This window comes from Argiope bruennichi, chromosome 5 (genome assembly GCF_947563725.1).
Source record: "Argiope bruennichi chromosome 5, qqArgBrue1.1, whole genome shotgun sequence".
NCBI lineage: Eukaryota > Metazoa > Arthropoda > Arachnida > Araneae > Araneidae > Argiope > Argiope bruennichi.
Genome location: NC_079155.1, coordinates 102,729,889 through 102,755,222, shown reverse-complemented (window position 1 = coordinate 102,755,222; position 25,334 = coordinate 102,729,889). Strand labels below are relative to the sequence as shown.

The window sequence follows — 25,334 nt, the reverse complement described above, 5'->3', positions numbered from 1 at the left end:
TTACTGTACACTTTTATAAAACAGTTTCATTAAGCAGAAGAGCTCGTATCCGAATTACGAATAAAAATATAACTTTGTGAAGATATATTTTATATATGTTTTTAAATATATTCTAGTAATTATGTTCTTGTGACAAATATAAATCACATTCTGAATTCAATCGGAACTTCTTATTTGGCCATTTTTTTCATGCCATGGAATAGCACACAGGAAGAACTTTCCAGTGATGCCTGATTCTCCTGATAATACTGATCGTGGACTTCAACAGAACATTTGGTTACGGTAAATATTTAGGCAGTGAATTCACTCTGGACACGATACTACCATAGGAATAAGAATTTGTGTTTTGTCGAGAAATTAAGCATTATCAAATAAATGCAAAAACGGAATGTCACAAAAGTATCAAATACAATAGAAGCTCGCTCATTAAACCAAAACATAATATAATGTAATGACAATGTTCGTTTAGAAATATAATTAAACGCTAGCAATAAAAATTAGTCAAGAAAAGGGAGCATAGAATATTTTTTTAAAAAATAAATGAAATTTTTGTCTTAAGAAACATTATTTTTTAAATGATCACAATTAAAATACAACTTAAACAATTATAAAATTAAATTTGTATAATTAAAATGCAAAAGAAAATTTAAAATCTTCAAAACTTTATAATAGCATAAAAAATAGTAATTTAAATGTATATATTCTAATTTTAAAAAATTAGAAATAATTGTACCTATTTATCTAGTTTAATTTGCATTTAAAATATCAAAATAAATTGTTAACTTAAAAAAATATAGTATTATATAATATTTGAAATGGTTCAAAAAGGGAAGATATCTGCATAATTTTAACTACGAATCTTTGAATGTAGAATCCAAGGCATGCAAAGAGTGGAAAGTAAGGTAGGACGGAAAAAAATGGACGGAATAAAATAAAAATTATTCAAACATAAATAGCAACTTAAAAACCGATAACGTGAGTATAAAGGAGTATTTTTAATTGCATTGATTCAGATTTCATAATAAACACCATGAAGAAGTTATGAAGAAATTTCGTATTTGAATAATAATTAATAACAATTTTTCATTTGTATTAGAATTAATTGTTTGATTTAGTGAAGAGAATTCAAAATCAATTCATTAATTAAATTCTAGGAATAAATTTGTTAAAATTTTTCACAATTTAAAGTCATAAAAACTTTTTAATATACTAATATAGAATTTAATAAATCATAGAATTAATTATATTGACAGGAATTTATAAATTTATCATTTTATTAGAAAATGAATTATGGTTTCAGTTAAAATAACTAAAACACTTTTCTGTGTCATTAATGTTAGAAATTATATTCTGATTTATTCAATCTTAATTAATTTATACTTTAAAATGAATTGAATGATATAGATTTCGTAAAAAAAAATGCTGTCAATAATCTTCAGAAGTGAATTTGGTATTCATACTTACAATTTCTATTAGTTATTCCAGAACAATCCTGATAAAAACACAAATTCTAACCCATGGTAGCAAGAGGTAAACATATAAATAACAAAAGAATCAATCACTTAAGTATACTTCTTTTTGGCCTGCTTCAATTGGCGTCTCCTTTTCAGAATCATTTCGTAAAGAATTTCCAATCCTTCTTCTAGTCCATCTCCGATAATTGCACAAGCAGGCTGAACATGCCATAGATGTCCTGGTCCCAGTTCAGAACCGAGACCCAGAATTTTCTCAATTTCAAAAGGGTCCTTTGCTCCAGGCAGATCTTGTTTATTGGCCAACACCAGAATTGGTACCCCTAAGTTCTCTGGCGCCTTAGCCATGCGGACCAATTCCATCCTAGCTTCTTCTAACCTCTCATCATCCACACTGTCCAGGACAAAGACGATCCCATCCGTGCACCTGGTGTACGATCTCCAAAGAGGTCTCAACTTATCCTGACCACCAACGTCCCAGATCAGGAAACTGGTTCCCTTGGCTTTGCCTGTGGTACCTTTGATCTTCTCACAGTTGAAGCCTATCGTCGGCACAGTGTTGAGGTACTGGTCGAATTTCAGTCTGTACAGTGCTGTAGTTTTGCCAGCGGAGTCCAAACCAAGCATAACTACGTGAAGGCTTTGATTGGGCGGAAGGCTTTCCAGCAGCGAGGCTCCTTTTCCAACAGTGGATCCCATCTTTTGTAAAATGGAAGTGGCAACTTACTCTGTCCTCATTTCGGTTACATAAGATAGTTGGAAGTTTTCAGTGACCATAGAAATCCGCAGATTCATAATGGATGATAGATAGCAATTCTTACAAAATATTTGAAAATTGCTTCAGGAAAAATGAAAATGTTGTCAATATATTTCAATTCTTAAGAAAAGAAAATTCTAAAGCAAAACTTGATAACCATAAGAAATATCAACTTGTACGTTACAAGAGATAGCGGTTGTTCATCAGCCAATTTTTTTAAAGTCAATGTTTTTTTTATAAATTTTCTGATTTTATAGATTATCTCTAAAATACAATGACGAAATATTTGCGACAAGTTGGCACCTTTAAAATTATTAAAATTATCCAATCTCCAGTAACACATTCAACTTAATGAACTTTGAAAATTGCTCGATCTTTGATGTAGCAATCGTCATGAAATTGTTAAGACTAAATGAATTTAATCTAAAATGAGTCCGAGATGTTCTGAAACATAAAATTCTAGTAATGACAATTAGGCACAAAGTTCTTTACTCCAGTCTCTTTGAAATAGCATTGCAGTGTGTGAGGTTTGTTATCGTGTGAATGACGTTGATGAAGCTGATGTTGATTTTTTTTTATTTATTTCTGCCGTTCTCTGTGCGAACCGGACATACAAATAGAAGGAACTCTTCACATAACAAACGAAGCGTTAATTCAAACAGCGGATGTATATTCTACAAACCCTCACAGTGCGCTAAAAATTACGTTTATTGACCCTTTTGTTGATTTTCGATTTGATTTTGGACTCGTCATTTTATTTTATTTTTATCATGTTTCGCAATGAATCGCTTTTGTTTGTTACTTTCATAAAACAACAAACTTCCTTTATATGTTCTAGTTGACACAAATTCTTAATTAGGAGAGGAAACTACATTAATCGTGATAAATTCTAAAATTTAATTTTTTTTTCTTTTTATGTATGTGCTTTTTATCAGCTAAAGTTTGCAAAAAATTTCAAATACATTTTCGAGTTTGAATTATTTTAAATCTTTCAACCGGATTTCACAAGAGCATCTGCGATTTCAAAAACAATTGTCCGTCAAGAGTGTTATAAATTTTATCATATATTTAGCTTCAATCTGATTTTAGTCGCCATTTTTCTCACCAAACTAATTTAAATCCATGCACGAATCCAAGATTCACGGCTGCGCCGTCAGATTTAAACGTCTGCGAATGGAATCTGTCGACGACTTCGTGATTAATTGCCACCTTCTACCACCTGCAACTCAGCTTCATTCCATCCATATGTTGTCGAATTTAGACAAAACCGAATTCGAATGTTCACTTCATCAAAATATCTCTGGAGCAGGCAAAAATCAAGGTCAAAAGAAGGCAGATACTCCCTAGGGAGGAAAATAAAAAAGCAGCGCTGAGTGATGTTCCGTTGTGACAGAAATTAGGATTTTTCGGGGCAAATTCCGGAATATCGTCCCGACGACGGGAAAACATAGATTTGATCGTTCCAGACATTGCTGGCTGCCCGTCTCGAAAGGGTTGCCGATCGGTTTGTCGACGCAGCGCCAAAACGCAGTCGCCAAATGGTCTCGCACAGAGCCTCAATAATATTAAATGAAAGATATTTTTAAGTCTCCTTTTAATCCAATACTGTAAGATTTTTTATAGAAAGTTTAACAAATGTAAGGTATAAATTAATGCTAAAATGCAGTAAAAACGAAAGATTTTATTTTCGTTTAATTTTCTTACCAATTCCATTTGGAAAATTCATTGCAGATTTTCCATTTTAAAAGTTTTGGATAAATATTAAGTGGAAGAAATTTTTTAAAGACTACTTTTAATTCTAAACTGCACGATTTTTGTTTACTATTTAAGTTGGAAAAAATCCTTATAAATGAATGTAAGAATGCCGGAAAAATAACTGGAATGTTTAAACTTTATCTATTTTTTTAATGAAATCATTTACTTAAAAATATTAATTAATCTGTTTACTTTAATAATTTTTCAACATTCCTTCGGCAAATCAAAAAATATTAAGCGAAAATGTTTTTATGAAATTACTTGAAAAAAATTCAAAGATTGCAGTCTTATTAATTTGATTCATTGTGAGATGTAGGATTAAATAAATACATGACTGAAATTAAAATCGTGGAATATCATTTTTATTTATTTTATTCTCTAAAATATTATTAGAAACATGATATTATTTTTTTAATCCTAAAACGCATTTTGGTTTCTTTGATAGCTTTCCTCCTCGTATCACGTTTCTCTTAAAATCCTGGAGCCTGGTCGTAAGATTCCAGTTTCAGAACCGGAGGGTTTTAGGTTTGTGACCCGATTCCTCCGAAGAACCGGTGCTCGCTAAATCTGTCAGGGTCAAAAAGTCCGCAGCTGGTACGGTGTGGAAGTTTGTAGAAGGGGGTTTCAGCATATATGTGCCCTCTTTATCTGACCGCGGTTCAAAATTACGAGGTCAGTCCCAAAATAGGCTTAGTGTTGCTTTGAAACGAGACATTAATATAACTAAACAAAACTGACATTCCAGCTTTATTTTTTTTAATGATATTGTCATTAAAAATTTTATATTTTTTAATAATTTTAATACGTAAATTTTACATTTTAACATTTTTTTTAACTTTTATACTTTATGTTTTATTGTTTTTCATTTAAAATTATACTTTTATTATCTTTAAATAATTTAAACCTCCTTTAGTGACTAGATGGATATCTGGGATAAATGGTTGCAAAAAATGTCAAGTAAATATTTTATTCAACTTAGATTTGATATATTCCGTTGCGAAATATCTTTAAACATCATTTGATAAACAAAACTCTTACAATTTTAGAAGCATTTCATCATTCAAGTCAATATGTGATACATTTTCCTTTTTTCTCTCTTTATATCGTTTGATACGTTTAATTATATCACAGAAAAGAGCAAAAGTGTTCAAAAATGGGCCCACTTTCTATTTTTCTCACCATTTCTTAATTTTGATACCTATACATACGAGGTACTGCAGTACCCGGTAATGGGTGGCAACCTGCATTGGTTAAGTCTTCATTAAATTTCTGCATAACCTTATTTACTTGACAAATAGGGAAATAAATCAATTTATCAAATCAGTTACGAACTTACGGAGCAATTAATTTGAGCTTTCGATTTCGTTTTGGTTATCGATTGGTGTTTATTTTTGTTGCGCTTTATTATTTTTCACCTTCATACATAATTTTTGTTAATATTTCTATAAATGCTGTCATTTTCTAATATATACATAAAAAAACTTGTTTTAATCATGTCATATTGGAATAGATTGTTTTTTGTGCCCTAACTGAATGATGCCATTATGGAAAAATAATTGCGGTTATCAGAAAGTTGTTGACTATCCTTTGTTTAATCGCTAAATATTCATCTTTAGAAATAAAAGCAAAAAGTATTAATTCAAATTAAACACACAATTGTATTCGCAACTCGCATTTTCATACTCAAACGCACTCGCATAAAAAAAGAAGCCCTAATTCGTTTTTCAAGAAGCTATAATTCGTTTTTCAAGACATCAAATTTTGAATTCATGATTTATTAAAACTGCTTGATTTTACTTGTTAAAGGGATTATTATGTCGCTTTCTTTTTTTTTTTTTTGTGAAAAATGAAAAGAAACTGATTTTTTTTAAGCCAACAGTAAAAAGAGTAAAATTTTAGAAATTATTATAGAGAAAAATGTAATGTTATAAATTGTAACATGCAGACATTGCTTTGGTATTGACACACTTTAGTAAAGGGGTTTTAACACAATTATTTTCCCAACTATTTTTATTCGAAAGAAAGCAAATATTTTTATGGCATAAATTGAAATTTCCTTTTATTTGGAGTCGTTCTGATCAGTCAATACGCCAAGAGATGCTATTTATAACTTATATAGCTATAAATATTCTAATAATAATATCACGATATATTGAAAAATATCGATATGTGTTGGACGATATATCGCGATGAAGAAGTTCGATAATCGCACAGCCCTACTGTCTAATCAAAAATCCGTCACTGTTGACAATAATTGCGGTTTGGAAACCAAATGATCCGCCGAGATGAATGCTTATTTAAAATTTGAATTGGAGTTTTACCCATACCATAGTCTTAATAATTTTCTTAGTTACGTATTTCTGAGATTCAAATTTTGATGGTCCCATGACTTATACGATTTTACAAAATTAATATAGTTTTACTTATAGCAATATATAGATAGAGTTTGATACATAAATTTCAGAATTGAAAAAATATTGTCCTCATTCGAAATATTTATTAAATATTCTAATTCGAAATATTTATTTTAGACAAAAAAAAAAATATTTTTTTTCAAAAGAATAAATTTTGTACAGAATGGATTCCAGACACCTGATACAAACAGAACAAAATTAGTGGCGGATTCGAAATAGTAAGACTAGGCAGATACCTAGAGTCTAAGATGTGAGGGAATTGATAGTAGGTAGATTAAAAAGCATTTTCTCCCTACTTGCCAAAAAATAAGTTCTAAAAAAATAAATATTATAAGAATGATAAAATATAAGAAAAATATTATCCTTTTATCAAGTATCATTTTTAATCGCACATATATATATAAAAAATTATTATGATTGATGCCAATCTATGTCAAAGAAATGAAATCAAAAATATTTAGTGCATGCGCAATTTTTTTTCTTCTCATTAATGAACAGTCACCTACCTACACAGGATGTTTGTTGTCAGCTATTTTGAATTTCAAACGATATTTCCAAAATTGTTTCTTCTGCTGCTGCAACGCGCCGGGTACCAGCTATTATAAAATACTTCATTCTTCTGTAAAATCAAATTTGGCAAATGAACAATAAAAGTAAGAAGTTACGAAAATGTGTGCATTTTTATGCTCGAATATTTTTAAAATTGAACTATATAATCGGCGGATATGTTATACAACCTGAAAACCTGATTAACTAACAGATTTGGATATGCATGGATTCTGATTTCCTGAAAATATTTAATGATGAATGCGCTGATAGCATAATGTATAATCCCTTACTCTAAAACTTTCAAATAAATTTATAGAATAGGGAATATCTGGTATATATTTTAGAAAAACAATTCCTCTTTTTGGAAACGAATTTTGAGAACAATTTGGCCTCATTATTAATAAACCAATTTAGCTCATTTCCAAAAAAAGGCGATAATCCGCCAAATCCTAGTCCTACCAGACTGCTGCATGAGTGAGTCTCGTGACGTCACATCACCATGGTGATTAATCATGGCTCCCGAGCCGCAAACCGAGGACCCGATCAGCTGAGGAGGTGTTCCGGACGGCATCGGGATGCTCCAGACTATTCCCGTCCTGATTAGAACAATCCTCTGCATCCTCACCCTCCCTTCTCCCCATCTGGAGAAATCAGACGATTTTTATTTATTTTTTGAGCGAATAAAAAAAATAAAAATAAAAAAACTTCGATTGCTCTGAGTCCCTTCTGGTATCCGACTCAAACAAAATGATTTGGAATTCAATCGCCTGCATCGTTATTTCACTGAGCTGCTGCTTTCGGAAACTCTAGGGACGACAGACGATAAATCTAGTATCAGAAGGGACCCATGGAACGAAATTGCTCTCACTTGATCGCTTACTTTTTTTTGCTTTCAGTGGAAAAAAAGTGGTTCGGTTTGAAAAATCGTTTTATGAATAGCAGAAAGTTTTAACGGAGCTATAAAAAGGGATTAGACTTTGGATTGCAATTCTTCGATTGTTAATACTCGTATATAAATTAATTTTATTAAATGATATTTTTTAATTTTATTTTCTTGTAAAAAAAAATACCTTAGATTTCGTTTACAAGTGACAAATTTTAAAAGATTTGAGTGAAACTGAGATGAACCAAGATAAATATTATTGTGTACATTCTATTGCTGAGGATAAATTTATAATTTATTTCAAGATTTTTTTTTCGAGATATGACATAGGTAAAAATGAATCGAATGAATCAATTATTTTCCCCTTCCTTTTCTTGCTAAGAAATTATTATTATTACTTTTTTTGTTGTTCTACTAAGCAATGGATTGTGCAAATAAAAGTTACTAAGTCTGAATTATTTTGTTTTTATAATATTAACATCAATGTTTTTTTAGTCTAATGGTATATTGCAATTAAATGAAACACTAATATTATTGTGTTATTGCGTTGTCTTTGTTATTTTTTTCTTTCATTTTTTAGTATTTGTAACTAAAATTTTAATCGCTTTTTTTTCTAATGAATATTATTTTTTTCAAGGAATTTTAGAGTTTAACAAGTACAGTTTAGTTTAGTTATATTAACGTCCCGTTTCAAAGCAACATTAAGGCTATTTTTGCCACGGACCTCGTAATTTTGAGCTGCGGTGAGATGACGAGAACGACACCTGAGCTGGCACCCCCTCTCCAAACTTCCACACCACACACGCGGGAGGACGTTTGGCCCCTACGGATTTGGCGTGCATCAGGCTCGCTTGCGCAACGGTTCTTCGGTGGAATCGGGTCTCGGGCCTGTAGCCTTGCGGTTCCGAAGCCGAGACCTTACAACCAGGCCATCGCGGTCCCTCTTAGAGTTTGACAAATGAATGTTAAAATTGTAAAATTTACTAAACTTCATTGAATGTAATTTAGAAGGGGAAGAGTAGGGAGATAATGATTATAGAGATGTAATAAAACTAAAGCAAAATAAAAATGGAAGACAATGTTATATCGTTGTTAGTATGTCAAAAACTACAGTAAAACACATAACATTTTGATGTAACAACTAGAACCCTTCGGGTGTGGATTTAAACAACTTGTGAACTAGGTCGTGCATATTATGAGAACCTCTTTTAATTAAATTATTAAAATCTTTCTCACTAATATTTTTAACATTAGCTATTAAACCCTAAATTAGGATAATTCAGTGCTTTTGGTTCAAATTTGGAAAATATTTTCACTACAGAATAAATAATAATTAATAAGAATTGTCCAGGGTTGTTCAAGATTACTTCACTTTATTGATACCTACCTTATTTGGTGTCTATAAAGTTGACTACGTCAGATACCTACATCAGTTGGTATCAAATACTTTATACCTCTTAATGCTTTTTAGCATCTCACTAATCTGAATCTTATTTATGCATATGACTGTAAGAATTACAGTCATACTCTCAGCATTTCCGAGTTGATCATCAGTAATATGATTAAGAGCTTTTATTTATTATCCTGCTCTTGTTGTTGCTTATGGCACTTGTCATAAACAAGCCCGTTGACTAGTTCAGCGATTTTAGGCTCATGTTTAGAGTCTTTTGTTTCAGTAGCGCCATCTAGAGCCAAGATTATGACTTAGCTACTCATGCGTCACGGCCCTTTTCACGGGGCAGACTTCGTGCATACATTTCATTCACTCATCCACTGATCCACTGATCGTAATATAGACCTGAGTCAGAGAACGATGACCTCTGATCCAGTACCCTTAGCGATGTTGTCTCGATTTGGAGGACTTTGTAGCTACGACAGATCAGATTTATATATTCACTAGCTACCATGTACACGGAGTGTCTGCGGCAGTCGAGACTCGAACTCCCAACCCAAGGGAACCCAACATCCTACCAAGGCTTCCCCGGCCTATTTATTATCCTTTCGACTTTTAGCTTCAAAGTGAAGACATAAAAATTAATTTCAAATAAACAAATTGTAATTTTTAGAAAAGAAAGAAATGAATGACCAATGCGAATATGTTTCTCTATGTAGAATGCGACAATGCAATAAAAAAGTAAACAAACTGTGATTTACATAAAAAACAAAGAAGGGAAGAAGTGAATGACCGAAACGTAATACTTTTCTATGTAAAATGTAACAATGTTGTAAAAGAAGTAAACTGAGCATAAATAGGAGGTGAACTGTAAAAGAAAAAAAAAAGACAGTATGTTTTTCTGTCTCTTCTAAAATTTCGAAAAATACCCTTTCTTGTCAGGCACTGATTACATCATATAATGTACATGAATATAATTCTAGAGACGTTATGACATACAAAACAACTTTGAAGATTTTAACATGACAACTGTGAAGAAATGTTTCCCATCGTGTTACTATTAGTTACTAGCCTCTGACGAACTACTAGTTCGTCAGGATTACTGGCTGCCGAAAACTGCTTAATTATTAAATAAAAATTACTATATAATACAACTAGCAGACCCGGCCACTCGTTGCTGTGGCTAAGGTTTTTGTTATATTACATAGTAGTAAACTATTCAAGGGAAACGGTAGGAGAACACCAGTCATGGGGACCACCATGCTTTTTTACACAGATGCCATTTGTAAAAAAAAACATGGGGACATCCATGATTGATTTTCTACTACCGTTGATATTGAGCAAAAATCAATACAAAAAAAAATTAAATTTCTTTATTTTTTTGTTTTCAAGTTTGTAACAAATGAGTACATTACAAAGTTGTTAGTAAAAAACACGTAACACTTAAACTTATAAATGAGGTAGGTAGGGCAGATAGTTTTAAATCTTTTATTAATGTTTATTAATAAAAGATTTAAAACTATCTTAATGTTTATTATTTTGAATTATAAATACTTTTAATTTCAATTTAATTTAGCACTAATCGGTGCATAATATTTTTGGTTAACCTGTCTTTAGCTAACTCAAATAGATTTGACGGTTTTCCTACACGTGAACATGCAACATATAGTTGCCCATGAAAAAAACATGGATTTTCCAAATCTAAACCACAAATGGACATAGTTTGGCCTTGAGACATATTTATAGACATGGCAAAAGCTAAACGAATTGGAAACTGTAACCTTTTGAAGGGTATAGTAGATTCTGATGGTATCATCGGAACACGTGGCAACAGGACCACTTCTCCTTTAAACTTTCCAATTAAAATGGTAGCTTCAAGTATATTTCCGGTGATCTTTTTGATGACTAAACGCGTACCGTTGCATAATCGAGATGGATTCAAATTACGCTGGAGAATAATACGTGAACCAATCTTTAATCGAAGGTTATGTGGTTAATTTCGTCAACATCAACATTTTTGGCTGCCAAAATAGCCCGATAACTGAGCCAGTTATGATTGAAGTAATTACTCTGTATATCCGGAAAAATACTCTGAATCAATTCATTTTTTCCCTGAAGAACAGTACAGAAATTGTCTGGCAGTTTAATGCATTGCGTATTTGGTTGCAGTTCTATTTTACCGTTCCCAATATCTAGTAATTGTTCAGAAAATATTTGTGCTGATGGATCATTTTGCAATTGTACGCGCATGTTTATGGCCAATCGAAGTGTTTCAACACTTTGCCATAAGAATGATTGTTTTAAACATGCATTTTAATTAAAGATTGTTGAACAATGAAGCACTAATAATTAAAAAGCAAGAAGAATTGCACTGTATTACTTTTACTATAATATGAATTCAATTTAAACTTCAGTCTAAATAACACGTGGTCGGCTATGCTAATACCAAAAATTGAAAAAGTAAGAACAATTGAATTTCATTGTATTGCGTTTACTACGAAATAAATTTAACTTATACTTTAGATATCCGATAACTTAACTTAATCGGAATTCATTCAAAACTAAAAGTAATAATTATCCGTGTGCACCTCCAAGTATTTTTCCAAACTTCTTTATAATTAAAAAAAAGCAGAATTTTAGTATGCTGTATCAATCAGTGATCCGTTAAAACGTTTGTAATTAATCATTTTCAAATAAAATATCTTATTTCTGAGAATTGCCACCGTACACAGTAATACAAAATTCAAACATAAGATCGTGATACTTTATCCGTTGCAATGTATCAAATTTATTGTATAAATTAAAAAATAATTGTGGAAAATGATATCTTATTCCTGAGAAACGTTTTCGGATAGGATCAGAAATAATTCGAACATTCGGATTCGAAACGTAACGCAAATGCGTGAGTTTTTCTACGCCAGTTGGGGTAACTCTATGCAGATTAGAAATTTTTAATTTCCTTTATTCTGTTTTATTTTAATTCAAAAGTACTTAAGAATGAATCTGAAAGATCGATTCATTAACAATGTTTAATTTTAAATGCATCAAACATTAAAAAAATAAATAGAATCGTTTTAAATAATCAGCCGAAAAATCTTAAGCCTAGCCTCATGACTGTTGGGAAAAAAAAACTGAAGCCGTACTCATTTGGCGGTGGGGAAAATGAAACGATTTTTTTGGCGGGAAAGTTAGTTTTTAATTAATAATTAAAATTCTAATTAAAAATTCAAAAAAAGGGCTATCCTATCTTTTAAGTTAGATCAAACTGCACACTTTGTGCAAATTTGATTAAAATCGGTTAGGTAGTTTAGGAGTCCATCGCGGACAAACAACGTGACACGTAATTTATATATATTAAGATAAGAGAAAAACATTAATGTTGAAGAGAGATAATATATTTTATATGTCCAATTATATTATAATAAAGAGAAATAAGGATCAGAAATTAATAAATTATGCATCTTTTTAAAGTTAATTAATTACTGCAAAAAATCAGTAATTTTATTAAAATATGGTTTATAAGAGAAACAAAATGGAATAAAATACAAAAATTTTCCTATCTTGGTTATCAACAAGGAAAGAAAAATTCATTATAAAAGATTTGTCGTTACAAATAAATTTGCTTACAAAAATGAAAAGCATTATTGCAATACACCTAAAAATAGTTTCTTAATCTATTGTATTCTACAGCTACAAAGTATTAAATATAATAAAACAAAAAAAATTGAAATTTTCTGATGATGCAAGAATTGTTTTGGAGTTACAATATTTCTGTGAGTTATCAACAAAGAAAATTTTAAATTTTTATTTAGTTTTTAAATAATTAAAAATTTTCATTTCCTCAACATACTTATTTCCGTCAAATTATTGAAAAAAATTCACCGGTTGTCCGTTAAAAGTATGATTTCCAATATGTTTGATTCTTCATTCATTTCAACATACCAGTTTGATTTTATTATCATCAAGTAAATTAATTAAAACATTTTTTTTCTATTTTTATCGATAGAATCTTTAGGAATTTATTTCGTAATATTTAAACGTGTTTGAGAATATCCTCATCTAAATATTTAAAAAAAAAAAAATTGGAGACCATTGGTTGTTATTATTTTAATTAGATCTAACCTATTTTATCCACTCAGTAATTTGTATAGCTCTTAATACCCCATTTTTTCTCATTTATTTTTAACAAATTACAAAATAATTACTTCTTAGACTTTACTATTTATTATTTCCTTCCATTTGGCACAACATAGACCCCCTCCTCAGCTCCAATTAAAAACAGCAACATTGCATCATAAAAATTCCATCTTCCGGTGATGATGTTGCTGAAAATCTGCTCGTGTCAAATCAGAACAAAGGCAGCTCTGAAAAATTGCAGATAGCAGTCATAAAATAATTGCCCCTGATTTCATTTTTCTACTCACGTTTGGATTCGTTCCAAAAATGCTAAATAAAACGCTCCATAATTACAGCAAACAACAATTCATAAACCGAATTGCTTCTTTTTTTTTTTTAATAGCACATCCTTCAAGATCTTACAATTGCGCCACAAAAGTCTGATAACTGTCTCGTTTTTAAGATTAATTGTCACTGAGCCGCAACACTTGGTTTTCAGCCGTGTTTTAGCTCACAGAATTCCTGCTCAGACCGCATTAGCTGGACTTTAATATGTCGCAAGGGACGAAGAAAGTCATTAAATCCTGAATTTTTGCTCCCTCCCGGATGAAACTGCGAAACATTTTCTGTATAACAGACAAAATAAAAATCCCATGTGTTTATTCTGTTAGATGACTTAGAGAGAATTAATCGTCTGTTGCTAAATTATTTTGTAGCTCATTTATTTTTAATGAACATTCTAAATGCAGAAAACATATTTTCTAGTATGGACATCTGTTCTTTGCAAATGATAAAACAGCTGCTGTGATGATTTTTTTTTTGGTAACAATTTTCGCTTGAAGGCACTGAAATTTGTTTCAAAATCAAACGTTCCAAAACGGAAATTAAACTAATAAAATTAAAACAGTTACTAATACGGGTTTAAATAGTTAGGGAATTTTGAATGTACTAATTATACTAATATTAATGCATCATTTGGAGTCATAATTTTTTTAAAGTTTCGAATGTTTAAATAAAAAAATCCATATTATAGGTACAAAATTATTCCCCGGCTCTAATGAGCTGGCGACTGATTTTAGATAGGCCAGTCCATTTCCTGAAACTGTTCTTAAGATAAGCCAGTCCCTTTCCTCCCGGGGGGGGGAGGGTTAAATAGAGAGTAAGTCGCTGAGAAATAATTAGGATGTAATAAATAAGCCTATGTTGACTCGTCAGTTTATCAAAATGGATTCATCTGATAATTAAAGTTAATCTATTGACATTAGAGTTAAGAATAAACTGTTATGTTTATTAAAATTTATTTCAAAGTTTACAGATTAAAATCCTGTTAGAGATGAATTATGCATTTCATATTTTTATATCTTCATTACATATCTTAAAGGATATATATGCAATTATCTATATATATATATATTGTTACAAAATTTTTCTTCTACAAATACCGCCACTCAATTGTAATAACTCAGCACATTTAATTGCTAGTGCAGCAGCTTTCTTGCTGTCTAATTCAGTTTTTCTACGTGTCGGCGACTCCGACCACTCTCACACACCATCGCCTCTGACTATACACACACTTCTGACGATACACACGACTTCTCACGATACACACGACTTCTTCTCAGCTGGATTGCCTGTCTTTTATAGTTCCGGGAGGCGGGGCTGGAATCTTCAGACCAATCAGGGCGTACCTTGCTGTATCTCGGGTCTTAACGGATGGATCGTGAAAGTTCTCGAACTTTCCAGTAGTGTCCATTTAGTCGCCAAACTCGCCAAATGGTCGCCAAGCTCTCAGGTCATTTACGCGGCAGCTGCTCAGCACAGATCTTACAACGGTCTTTCTCATGATGACACTTTTCATGCCGGGTAGCAAAATTACAGATTTGTAACAATATATACTTATAATAAAGTTGAGTCTTTGTGTGAGAGAGTGTAATATCCTATATCACGCGCACTTGTCGTTATTACGCAAATCATTTCTCCTTGTGATGATGATGATTTCCATCAATCAACATTTTTGCTTTTTAATGATTAACTGACCTCCTCTGGCAACTATTTTGTTTATTCGATGAATCGGCTTTCCTGCTATTGTACTATTAGTATGAAATGAATTTATTTAAATTTTCATCTTGCTATTTAATGATTATTAAAGATAGTGGAATTGAAAATTTTATGGAATTATTTAATAATAAATTACAGAAAATACAAAAAAAAAAAAAGTTGTATGTATTACAAAATAAAAATGGCAGGAAAGACACTATTTCGTAAGGTCCAAAAAAAGGCATTTTTTTTAAATCTTGATTTAAAAATTGGTAAAAGTGCACCAATAACTGAATCATTTGATTAAATACTGAAGTGTGTTTAATTTCGATATAACAATAAAAACATTGCTACAGATTGTATACAATGTTTTAATCAATTTAAATTTAATTAAATTGGATTAAAAACCGTACCGAAATTAAATTGGTATATTATTTTAAAAATAATAGTTTGCATTTTAAAACAGGGTTAAATTCATTTTTTTTAGTTTTGGAAGATATAATGTAATTGAAAAATAAAAAAACTTGCTTAATTTTTAATTAACTTTTGGAGTTTGAATCTTAACGGTTACCCGTTTTTTTCTTGAAGAACATATGCCAAATTTCATCAGAAATGGACAAAAGCTACAGATTTAAATATAAGACAAATAAACAAACATTTATTTTTATATAGATAGATTTAGGCGATTATATTACTTAATTAATGCCATTGATTACCATGTTTTTGTTTGCTCAGATATTATAATAGCCTCATTTGTCAGTTAAAAAATATTGATTCACATTTTAAAAATAATTTTAAAACTAATTTCTTCCATTCTTTTACCTTTATTTTTAAACTGGATAAAAAATAGAACTTAAATATCTATTGTAAAAGAATATAAAATGACTAATGCATTTTGCTTGATGAAAGAGTGAAACTCGTGATTAGTCACAAATGTCCCATAACGTCCTTTGTGCATACCAAACAGTTGACGGTTCAATGACTCGGCGATGAATCACGGAATCACCAAGATTTTTTTTTAACTTCTACTTTGGGAAATAAAGATTACACTGCGACACATTATTCAAAGTCTATATTCAACATTAATGCAGTTTTTCTTCTACAAATATATGAATAATGTATTAACATTAAATTTAAAGAAGACTTATACAATTAAATTCTTATTTAATTATATATGAATGAACATATTATAACCATAATTAAATATTGTTCACTATAATTTAAGTTACAAGCCATAAATTTCCTGACCATATATAGTTAAATATATATATAAATAACAACGGTTAGGTATGAAATTCAGGTATACTACAGTATAACATTTTTGAATAAGTTCTATATTTTATATAATTTTTTGCATTAGAATGATAAATATTAGGCATTATTCGGCACAAGTAATAAGAAGGATTTTAGCTAGAAGAGACACTCAAAAATATAGTAAATACTAGAGGAAAATATTTGGAATTAATTGTTTTTCTATCATTAAAGTACCGAGCAAGTAGCCAGAACGGTTCCCTGTCGCTTGGATAAGGATATGTGAAAATATTATTGAAAGCAATAATAATAATAAACTTAGAATTTGAAAAAAAGACAAAAATTCACATTAAATAGAAACGGCTGTAAGCTATACGTGTCACAGGGAGTTTGTAAGAATATATTTTAGAACGTTGATGTACCAAAATTAATAAAACTGAAGCGAAAAACGAAATAAAAATTCAATTCTAAAAGAAATATAAAGCAAAAAAGTCTTACAAGAAAAAAGAAATTATTTACACTTCAAAGCCAGTTTTATAGAAAGTTCAGCTAAAATGTCAGCGATTAAAATCGTATTGAAATCTCAAGTATGCTGTATATTGTCAGGGGAGTAATGCTAAGAAAGGCACTAAATATAGCATCCAGATTGTGCGTCACCAAGACTTTGTAAAAAGAATTTTAACTCAGGAAAATGAAAACAATATGTCTACTTTCTTTTTAATAAAAGCCATAAAATTCCTAATTCTCGATAAAAAAAAAATAGAGTGCTGTTATTATTTGTGTCTACGAGAGATTCTCATGTTACTCGAGGTGGTTAGAACTAATAAGTGTTCATCCTATGGCATAGTGTATGTAATTTTATTAGAGCCTCCCCATTTGTCCTCCGATCTCAAATGGAATTGATATATCTATTGAAAGACTGAAATCCTACTATGAGTCACATCATCATTTGACGTTAAACAGGACGCTGTGGTCACTATATCATTGATACTAGTTAAATATTAAGAAGTGTTTAAAAGTTACTGATGTAGTTGAACTGCGAGACGAATTGATGTTATAATTTGCCGCCACCAGAGATCCTCAGGTTTCTTGAGGCGATTAGAGCTGATAAGTAGTTATGCTGTAATATAATTTATGGAATTTCCTCGGTAACCACGTCACATTTGTCCTCGGATTGCAAATGTAACTGATTCAACTATTGAGTGATGACATCATTTGACGTTAAACTGGACACTACTATATACATCACTGATACTTCTTAAATATTAAGACATATATAAGATATGTTATAATTTGCCGCCACCAGAGATCCTCAGGTTTCTTGAGGCGATTAGAGCTGATAAGTAGTTATGCTGTAATATAATTTATGGAATTTTTTCGGTAACCGCGTCACATTTGTCCTCGGATTGCAAATGTAACTGATTCATCTATTGAGTGATGACATCATTTGACGTTAAACTGGACACTACTATATACATCACTGATACTTCTTAAATATTAAGAGATATATAAGATATGTTAAAATTTGCCGCCACCAGATATCCTCATTGTGTGGGTTTCTTGAGATGATAAGAGCTGGTAAGTAAGCATGCGGTGATATAATATATGGAATATCCTTAGTAGCCGAAGCCACATAGCTACTCTGATTGCAAATGTAATTGACTTTTTTCATATTGTAATATAGAAATCCTGCAATCAGTACCAATACCATTTGAAGCTACATGGAGCAATACGTCATATATCATTGACACTAGCTAATTAATTAAGGAATATTGAAAAGAAACTTATGTGTTTTAACTGTCAGTTTAATTGTTATTAAAATTTATCTCCACTAGAAACCCTCACTTTCCAATGTGGATTTCTTAAGGTGACAGCAGCTGCTAAGGGAGCATGTTGTGACACAGTTGCGAAGTAATTTCTCCTTCGCCACGTTCTCATTTGTTCTCTTATTATAAGTGAATTGAGAGTTCTCCTAAAGGATACATATCCTGCAGTCAGTGACAAAACTATTTGGTGATGTGCCGGAAGTTACCCACTTATTATTGGCACTAGCACAATAGTTAAGAAGAATTTAAAAGTAATTGGTGTATTTTAATGTAACGTGTTTTAAATTCTAGAAATTCATATTTTGAAAGAACTAAGTTTTACATTTTAATTGAAAAGTATTTAATTTTATGGACTCTTTTTATGACTCTAAAATGCTTGATTACACGAATTATTTTATTCACCCTTAACGTGATTATTTATAATTTTCTTGTATTGAAACGTCCATTTAACTGTTCGTATTTCTGAACCATTTTGATAAAAGAAGGAATTTTTTGCACCTAATTACCTTATCTATACAAACAACTGGTAGTACTTCTATGCTTCCAAAATTTCAGCAACCAGAAATTTAGAAATGTTAAGTGATACTTAGAGTTGTATGCAATCTTTCCTCCAGGCATAGAACTGATAAGAGCGAGTAAATAATGTCGAGGATGATAATATTTTTAAGCATTTTTATCATATTTGATCTCAAAAAAGTGAACACATTTAATGTCAGTGTTTTGTGTTCATGATTTCTTCTACGATTGGCATTCAGGGCTTCTATAACATCCTTGTTTGAAAGTCTCTATAGTTTAGTTATATTAACATCCCGTGTAAGAGCAACACTATGGATATTTTGGGATGGACCTCGTAATTTCGAACAGCGGTCCGGTGACGAAAACAGCGCCTGAGCTTGCAACCCCTTCTCCAAAGTTCCACGCCACACCAATTGGAGGACGCTGGGACCCGACGGATTAAGCGTGCACAGAGCCCGCTTCTTAACCACAGAATGGTGGAGTCGAGTCTCGAACCTAAAACCCTCCCGTTCCGAAGCCGAGTCCTTATCATCAAGCCACCGCGGTCCCGAAAGTTTCGATATCTTTGTCACTTAAGTCTAAGGGGCATATTATCACTGCTGTACTAAATTATTGTAGAAAAATGTTTGTATAATTATCTATATCTACTCTCCAACTGTTTTAGTTATAGTTGACTTTTATCACAAACTGCAATGCATTGCAGGTGCCCCAGCAGTTACATCAATATTTCTTATATTTTTGACTGCGAATTTTTTTATATGTGACATTTTGATACAACGGTGAAGATATGTGAAATATCTATTTCATGCTTTCCAAACCGTTATGTAGAATACTTGAACAATATATAAATCTATAATATTTATATTAATACAATATGTTTAACTATATTATTAGGGTATTTTCACTGCAATAAATAACATTCAGATTATCGAAAGAGATTGTGTATATATAGTACATTATCTTGTACTAAACGTGCAATATTTTGTTTATCTTATCTAATATTCTCAGAATGGGTTTGTTTTAAAATATATCCTGAAAAATTTCAGATCTGAATCCTGCAGCTCTCTTTAAATTAATTCCCAAAAATAGAAGAAAGAGAAGTCTTTTTGTTCTAGTTGTTTTATTTTTGCATCATATAAAATCACAAGTCTTTAGGAGACTAACTAATGTACATTAAAAATAATTTTATTTATATCAGCAAAATATATACCAAAAGATCTATCAACTATTTTCATTGAAAAATATCTCCCCTGCTGATAAATTATTCAGTTTCTATTTCGAAGGCCAAAGCAGAAAGAGACGAAGTCGATAACATAACGGATAATATGTATCAATAAATATTTAAACATGAAACCCCTGAAAGAATTTATAAGGTCACATGTTTTTATTTTGCTGTTGCTATTCGTTTTATTTTTCTTCTTTTTGCGCTACGTTTTGATTTATCTATTTGATGTTGACGATTAGATTCAGCAGACACGTCAGCATTTCTGTCTGATGGCTGCGGAACCTCGGACATTGGGCAGTGACCTAACTGCAGTCTGGACTGTTCAAACAAATGGGATTTTTACCGAACTAGCAGACAAAGACATTTCTCGAAATATTTTTATCTCATATTTATGGAAATTTTTTAGAAATCGTTTCAGCTTGAATTCATGATGATATCCACACACAAAATGTTAGATTCGGAAATATAGTTCAAATATTTCACTTTTTTATTTTCGTAGGAGATATAAGAAAAATCAAGGGATTTAAAAAATTGATAAACATCGATTTGATTTTCATTTTTAACAGAGAAAAATACTGTAGTAAATCATATTAAAAATATTTTTAAAATTTTTCTGAAACTTGACACAAAATTGGACAACAAATGAATTGGTATTATTGAAATGATAACATTTGGAATTTTAAGTTATTGCAAAAATTATTTTTGTAAAGCAATATTTTCGAAAATTATCCCAGAAAAATTCTACAACCCTAATGAATTTTTATGTTATTAAAATTTAATATAATTACTCTTAGATGCATATTCCTACTTTCCAATATGTTAGTGCGAAATTTGGTAATTCTGCATCTATTGGTCTGTTCTATTAAACACCAAGGACAGACAGACATATAGTGAAATTCGTTTTTATTATTAGAAAATAGCGTATATATTATTTAGGAAAAATAATGATAAAATACAGTAATTCCATTTAATCCACATAACTCTAACATTATTTTAAAAATAACAGAGTTAAACAATATTCAATTTCGGTTTCATTATAATAATAATAATATTTTGGTGAATTTAAAAATGCCCTCAAAGTTGATTTAATGTATTAATACACGATTTAAGGGTACATCTTTTCTCTCTCCAACTTCCAATGTCATGTACTGATTATAGAAATTAATTTCATTACTCTATAAAAAAATTTTAAGTTTCAAATTTCTACAAAAAAAAAGTAACAAAAAATGGTAATGGTAATTTCCCGTCTTTTCCATGAGAGCAACTCGAGTATGAATAATTCAAAATTCAAATTTAAAAACAATATTTAACCAGATAGTGAAGAAACTACAAAACCATTCTTTTAAAAAATCTAAAGGTTATTTATTACCTATAATCTCTAACGGGTGCTAGGACCAGCATTAGTTTCTTTTAGTAAGAAGGCAGTGCATTTTCTCTAAATTATAAAGAAGCATTATATGAAACTTACAGAAAATTAATTTAATAGGAATGTTGCTACAACAATGTTATGAAAATTAAACAATATTTGATTTTAATTTTAATGAATTCCAATGAACGGCCCATTTAGACTAAATGAAAAAATTATTATATGAAAAAGTATAATAAAAGATCTCACGTTTCAGGGGTTCCATTTGATTTCCGGCCATGAACAGCAGATGTTCACCCAGGATTTAGGTCTGTAAGCCCGATTAGCAATTCCATTGTGCGAAAACCTTTCTTTGCAAGAAAATTGCCAACCCACCAAGACAAGTGAACTAAACATGTTTCTTAAAAGCGGATTGCAAAACATCTGACCCTCCCTGAAAAGATGAACATACGGCTCCACCTCATACCTCTAAGATGCCATAAAGCCTCGGTCAAATATTTAGAAAAATGTGTGGTAATCCGCATTGCATATTTCTGTGATATAACATTAACATTTCTGAGAAATAACATATTTTTACAGACATGGAATTCTGACCAATCTTCACCCTGATATTCTGCTTGTGATGGAGTGTCTCAACAAACATGCAACCGGATACCTCTTCTTGGATATGTTGGAAAGAAATCATTGTAGCAATAATAGTGATGATGGTGATCTGTGTTAATTCATATCAGATGCCTCGGTCAAATATTTAGAAAAATGTGTGGTAATCCGCATTGCAGATTTCTGTGATATAACATTAACATTTCTGAGAAATAACATATTTTTACAGACATGGAATTCTGACCAATCTTCACCCTGATATTCTGCTTGTGATGGAGTGTCTCAACAAACATGCAACCGGATACCTCTTCTTGGATATGTTGGAAAGAAATCATTGTAGCAATAATAGTGATGATGGTGATCTGTGTTAATTCATATCAGATACCTCGGTCAAATATTTAGAAAAATATGTGATAACCCGCATTGCAGATTTCTGGATATAACTTTAACATTTCTGAGAAATAACATATTTTTACAGATATGGAATTCTAGCCAATCTTCGCCATGATATTCTACTTGTGATGGAGTGTCTCAACAAACATGCAACCGGATACCTCTCCTTGGATATGTTGGAAAGAAATCGTTGTAGCAATAATGGTGATGATGGTGATCCGTGTTATTTCATATCAGATACCTCGGTCAAATATTTAGAATAATGTGTGATAATCCGCATTGCAGATTTCTGCGATATAACCTTAACATTTCTGAGAAATAACATATTTTTACAGAAATGGAATTCTGACCAATCTTCACCCCGATATTCTGCTTGTGATGGAGTGTCTCAACAAACATGCATCCGGATATCTCTCCTTGGATATATTAGAAAGAAATCGTTGTAGCAATAATAGTGATGATGGTGATCTGTGTTAATTCATATCAGATACCTCGGTCAAATATTTAGAGAAATGTGTGGTAATCCGCATTGCAGATTTCTGTGATATAACATTAACATTTCTGAGAAATAACATTTATTTACAGAAATGGAATTCTGGCCAATCTTTACCCTGATTTTCTGCTTGGAGTGTCTCAACAAACATGCATCCGGATACCTCTCCTTGGATATGTTGGAAAGAAATCGTTGTAGCAATAATGGTGATGATGGTGATCTGTGTTATTTCATATCAGATGCATCGGTCAAATATTTAGAATAATGTGTGGTAATCCGCATTGTGGATTTCTGCGGTATAACCTTAACATTTTTTAGAGGTAGCTTTTCATTCCAGAAACGAGATGTAGAACAGTCCTTGCCCTGATTTTCAGCTTCTGAAGGAGGGTCTCAAAATACATGCAATCGGATATCTCTCCTTGGATATACTGGAAAGAAATCATTGTAAAAACAAATATATTATGATCTGTGACTGAGAAACAACTGACCCCTGAAAAGACGAACATACGGCTCATCTTCATATCTCTGAGATATCATAAAGCCTAGGTCCAATTTTTAGAAAAAAGTGTGGTAATCCACACTGCAGATTTTTGCTTTATAACCTTAACATGTCTCATCAGATAGTTTCTTTCCAGAAACGAGATATAGATGAGTCTTCGCCCTGATTTTCTGCTTCTGGATCAGGGTGTCAATGAGCATGCAATAGGATACCTTCCTTTGGATATGTTGGGAAGAAATCGTTGTAGTAATGATGGTGTTATGTTTTAGTTTATTTCATATCAGAGTTTTTGACAGAAGCCACACAATTTCTCTAAATTATTCGGTTGAATAATGCGTTTGACTAAATGACATCCCCTTTCTGGATAATTACAAAAGTGAATTTTTTCCATATCTGAGCATTCAAAAAAGCCGAAAGGAGTTAATTACAGTTCGGTTTTCTAGGTTCGCATTAGCGTATCAGCAGTTTGATATGCAATATCTAAACTGATGAAAGAAAGTATTTGCGAATGTACCGATATTCTACAGAAAAGATCTTTACACTTAGATACATCAAATTCGGCACAGAAATCTTTAGAAGAGTGAGCGTGCAGCTCAAATCGATTTGTTAAGGAAATTTAAATTTCAAAAAATTAAACAGAAATTTGATTTTTTTTTTTGTCATAACTTTCAAAGATATTATTGTACAAATTTGATTTCTGTGTCATTTAAAAATTTAAATAATAGCCTTATAAACAATGTCATTTTAATTAAAGTGTAATTTTTCCCTTACATTTTTAGAATTTTTTTTTAAAAAATATTTTTTGCATGATTTTTTACAACAGTTTCTAACTATGAAAATATATTGTAATGAAATTTAAATTATTTTCACTGCTTCATCAAATAATCATAAAATTTTCTTCTGTTGTTAAAAGCTAAGGAAGAAATATCCTATCTCTTATCAGAACAATTTACATGAGCAATCAAAAAGAGAAATTACTCTGTTTAAAAAAACACGCAATTTAAAACAGATTATTAGAAGACGTTAGTTTTAATATCATTTTTAAGTCATGGGAATCGATTTCCTAAGGCAAACTCTTCTTTTATTGAAAAAAAACATCAAGTTGAGCATCAAGTCATGCATAAAAGATATAATCCAAATTAAACTCAACAAATAGTCCTTAAAATCCATTAATTGTCAAGTCATATCACTAACTTTCCAACCTTCCTCAAAGGCTTACGGATAAAAACTGAATTATCGCGCCGCAGCTACAGCAACCCTGACGGGAACTGTGGTTGAGTCCTAAGAGTCCGGCCACGGCACAACCCTTCCCTGAGGAAGTACGTATCGTCATCGATGGGAGGAGCTATATCCCCACTTTTACGTGTACCCTCCAGCTGGAAGCTTTTCATATTCGATTTCGAGGTGCCCCTCCCCGGGGGATGGGACCAGTCCCCAAAAGCATCTAGCGGATCAAAGAAAATTTATTTGATAGAAATAAAAGTTGAAAAATATCAAATACGTTTTTCTCTCTAATTTATTGCACAATTCTTCAAAAGGATCTCGTTTCTAATGTGTGTTTAAAAAAGATTGTACTTAAATGTTGCGCAATTAATTTCTGAACTAGGATCAATAATATCCCTAAAAAACATTAAAAAAAAAAAACTTTATTTTCCCTGGACAGAGGTTAGCTTTTTTTCTTTTTTGAGTTCATAAGTCATATCGCTGACTCTCCCACCCGCCCGAAGGCACACGGATAAATAAAAATTAACGGAAGCGCCGCAGCAACAGCAACACTGGCGAGAACTGT

At 31.2% G+C, this 25,334-nt stretch overlaps 1 protein-coding gene across 1 annotated transcript; it reads right to left on the bottom strand.

The window, feature by feature from the left end:
* Positions 1–1,427: 1,427 nt before the first annotated feature.
* On the bottom strand, positions 1,428–3,655 carry LOC129969151 (ADP-ribosylation factor-like protein 4C). The gene has a single exon (XM_056083577.1). It carries the CDS (start codon positions 2,169–2,171, stop codon positions 1,563–1,565), a length of 609 nt encoding a protein of 202 aa, XP_055939552.1. The 5' UTR covers positions 2,172–3,655; the 3' UTR covers positions 1,428–1,562.
* Between the last annotated feature and the right edge of the window lie 21,679 nt (positions 3,656–25,334).